Below are 2,460 nucleotides of genomic sequence, written 5' to 3'. Positions count from 1 at the left end.
TCTTTTTAGTTGCAGAATCTAGGAATGTGTAAATAAAATCATTTTATACATACACAAATTATATACATATTCTACATTTTTATTGTACAATACCACTAAAAATGTACAAAGATAGTTACTGCTGTCATAGATCTTTAACAATTAATGCGTGGAAAATTAATAATATTTTCATTACTTTTATTAATAGCAACAAAAATAATAGTAGATAGTAGAGACATCTACTAAATCAAATGTTAAAACTATATGAATGTGTATCATATTTTTATGATACACAAAGATGTGATTAGTTTTAAAGACAAGAAATTTTCAAAATAAATTGTTAATATATTAAATTACTGTTATAATGGATTCATATATAATGCAGGTAATATGTTACAAAATTTAATTATATGCGGCATTTGAAAAATATTTTTATTTTGAGGTTATATTTATTATAGGTCAGACGTATGTGGTTAAACCAGGATGGTGATGCTTTAGCGGTAAATAATATGCATGTATATTGTAGTGATAAATTATATGAAAATATAAATCACAAATTACACTCTTTTTTTATTTAAGGATTTGTTGTCTTTACGACATAGTCATGTTTCTATTCCACAAATTGCATCTGAAACTGCAATGACAAAAGCAATGGAACATTTGTCTGCTCCTCTTGACGACTTAGTACTTTACCACTTAAAGTAACTATATTACGCTCTGACAAATTTTTATGCTAATTATTGTAAATGTGATATAATCAAATATTATAATACTTATATTTTTATGACTCCAGAACTATAGCAGCTATGAATAAAGATGATCCATTGTCTATGTATAATTATCAAAGTTCTGCAGTTCAATCTTTAACAAAAATCCTTCAAATGCAAAAGGAAGAAAATTGGATGCTTCCTGTTATGAATGTAATGTGTTTAGAATTAAGACTATTAGCAGTGTGTGCTGAAAATACAAAAACCAATAAAAATATGAAACCTGGAGAAATCTTAGAAAAATGTGCAGATTGTCTGATGGGTTGTTTTCGAGTATGTGCTTGTGACAATCGCAGTTCAGAGGATGATACAAAGCGATGGGGAATGCTGGCATTGGTTAACCAATTATTAAAAATTTATTTTAGAATTAATAAACTGCATCTATGCAGACCCTTAATAAGGGCAATAGAATCATCCCCATACAAAGCACATTTTGCATTAGCACAACAAATTACTTATAAGTTCTTTGTGGGCCGCAAAGCAATGTTTGATAGTGATTATAAAGCTGGTAACTAACATTTACTAACATTTGCTATAATAAATTTAGCATTTCAATTATTCTTTAAATAATTATGCTATTTATTTTACAGCTGATAAATATCTTACTTATGCATTTGAACACTGTCACAAGCAATCTTCAAAAAATAAGCGTTTAATTCTAACTTATCTTGTGCCAGTAAAAATGTTATTAGGTTATATGCCTAAACATAGTTTATTACAAAAATATAACCTAATGGAATTTGGCGAATTAATGGAAGCCGTTAAAAAAGGAGATTTGCGGAATCTTGAAAAAGTGATGGAAAAACATGAATCATTTTTTATAGGAGCTGGAATATATTTAATTGTAGAAAAGTTAAAAATAATAGCTTATAGAAATTTATTTAAAAAAGTATATTTAGTATTAAATATACACCAGATTCCTGTTCAGGATTTGCTTTCAGCTTTAGAAATGCATGGGATTGATGAAGTGGATATGGATGAAGTAGAATGCATTGTTGCAAATTTAATATATGAAGGAAAAATTAAGGGCTACATATCTCATCAGCATAAAAAATTAGTCATTTCTAAGCAAAACCCTTTTCCTCGACTTTCTACAATACCATAATCATTATTAGATTATATGTACCTTTTCTTTAATAAATAAGTTAAAATTTAATAAAATTGTTATTTTTAAAATTTTTATATGTACATATAAATAAAGCCGATTTATCATATTTGGTTGTGTTTACATTTCTCTTAAGGAAATAAAAATATTTGTTGTGCATATATTTATCTTAATATTAAAAATTTATAGTGTCAACAAGTTTGAAGTAAAAATTCATTCAATTTGAACGCAAGTTGCGCCCTGCGCATGAAGTCTAGTTTGTACATAGATGATCGGTTAATAAAAAGGAGGTGGAACGTGAAAGTACAAGACGACAATCGAATGGTACGAATGGAAGAAGAGTTTCATATTGTTGATAAATTATTTTCACTTAATTTGTTCGTCTGAGTAATTTGAAGAAAATATATTCAAAGTGTTCCGTTAATGCATTTAACGACAAAAATTCATCCATAAAATGTTAAGTAAAATAGTAATATGACATACTATCGATTCATAGCCTGATTGGTTAAGCTAGTGTTCAATGCAAGTATGGCCGCCCTGCCATCACCCACGCAGGTATATTATAATTTTTATAATTTTATCGTAATATAAAATTTAATATATTCTATC

At 27.4% G+C, this 2,460-nt stretch overlaps 2 protein-coding genes across 2 annotated transcripts in view; both read left to right on the top strand.

Annotated features, from left to right (window-relative positions):
- Positions 1 to 286: 286 nt before the first annotated feature.
- On the top strand, positions 287 to 1,851 carry LOC108577084 (PCI domain-containing protein 2). Its single transcript, XM_017940181.1, has 5 exons — positions 287 to 364; positions 438 to 479; positions 559 to 680; positions 773 to 1,254; positions 1,337 to 1,851. Exons 1-5 carry the CDS (start codon positions 344 to 346, stop codon positions 1,849 to 1,851), a joined length of 1,182 nt encoding a protein of 393 aa, XP_017795670.1. The 5' UTR covers positions 287 to 343.
- A 467-nt stretch (positions 1,852 to 2,318) lies between these two features.
- LOC108577054 (epidermal growth factor receptor substrate 15-like 1) overlaps positions 2,319 to 2,460 on the top strand; it is a 10,649-nt gene continuing 10,507 nt past the window's right edge. Inside the window, 1 exon segment of the mRNA XM_017940148.1 lies at positions 2,319 to 2,406. Within this exon segment, the coding sequence (XP_017795637.1) occupies positions 2,380 to 2,406 (27 nt within the window). The 5' untranslated portion in view covers positions 2,319 to 2,379.

The sequence above is a fragment of the Habropoda laboriosa genome, unplaced genomic scaffold, assembly GCF_001263275.1.
Source record: "Habropoda laboriosa isolate 0110345459 unplaced genomic scaffold, ASM126327v1 scaffold486, whole genome shotgun sequence".
NCBI lineage: Eukaryota > Metazoa > Arthropoda > Insecta > Hymenoptera > Apidae > Habropoda > Habropoda laboriosa.
The sequence above is the reverse complement of the archived record's forward strand: the minus strand, read 5'-3'. Positions and strand labels throughout refer to the sequence as shown.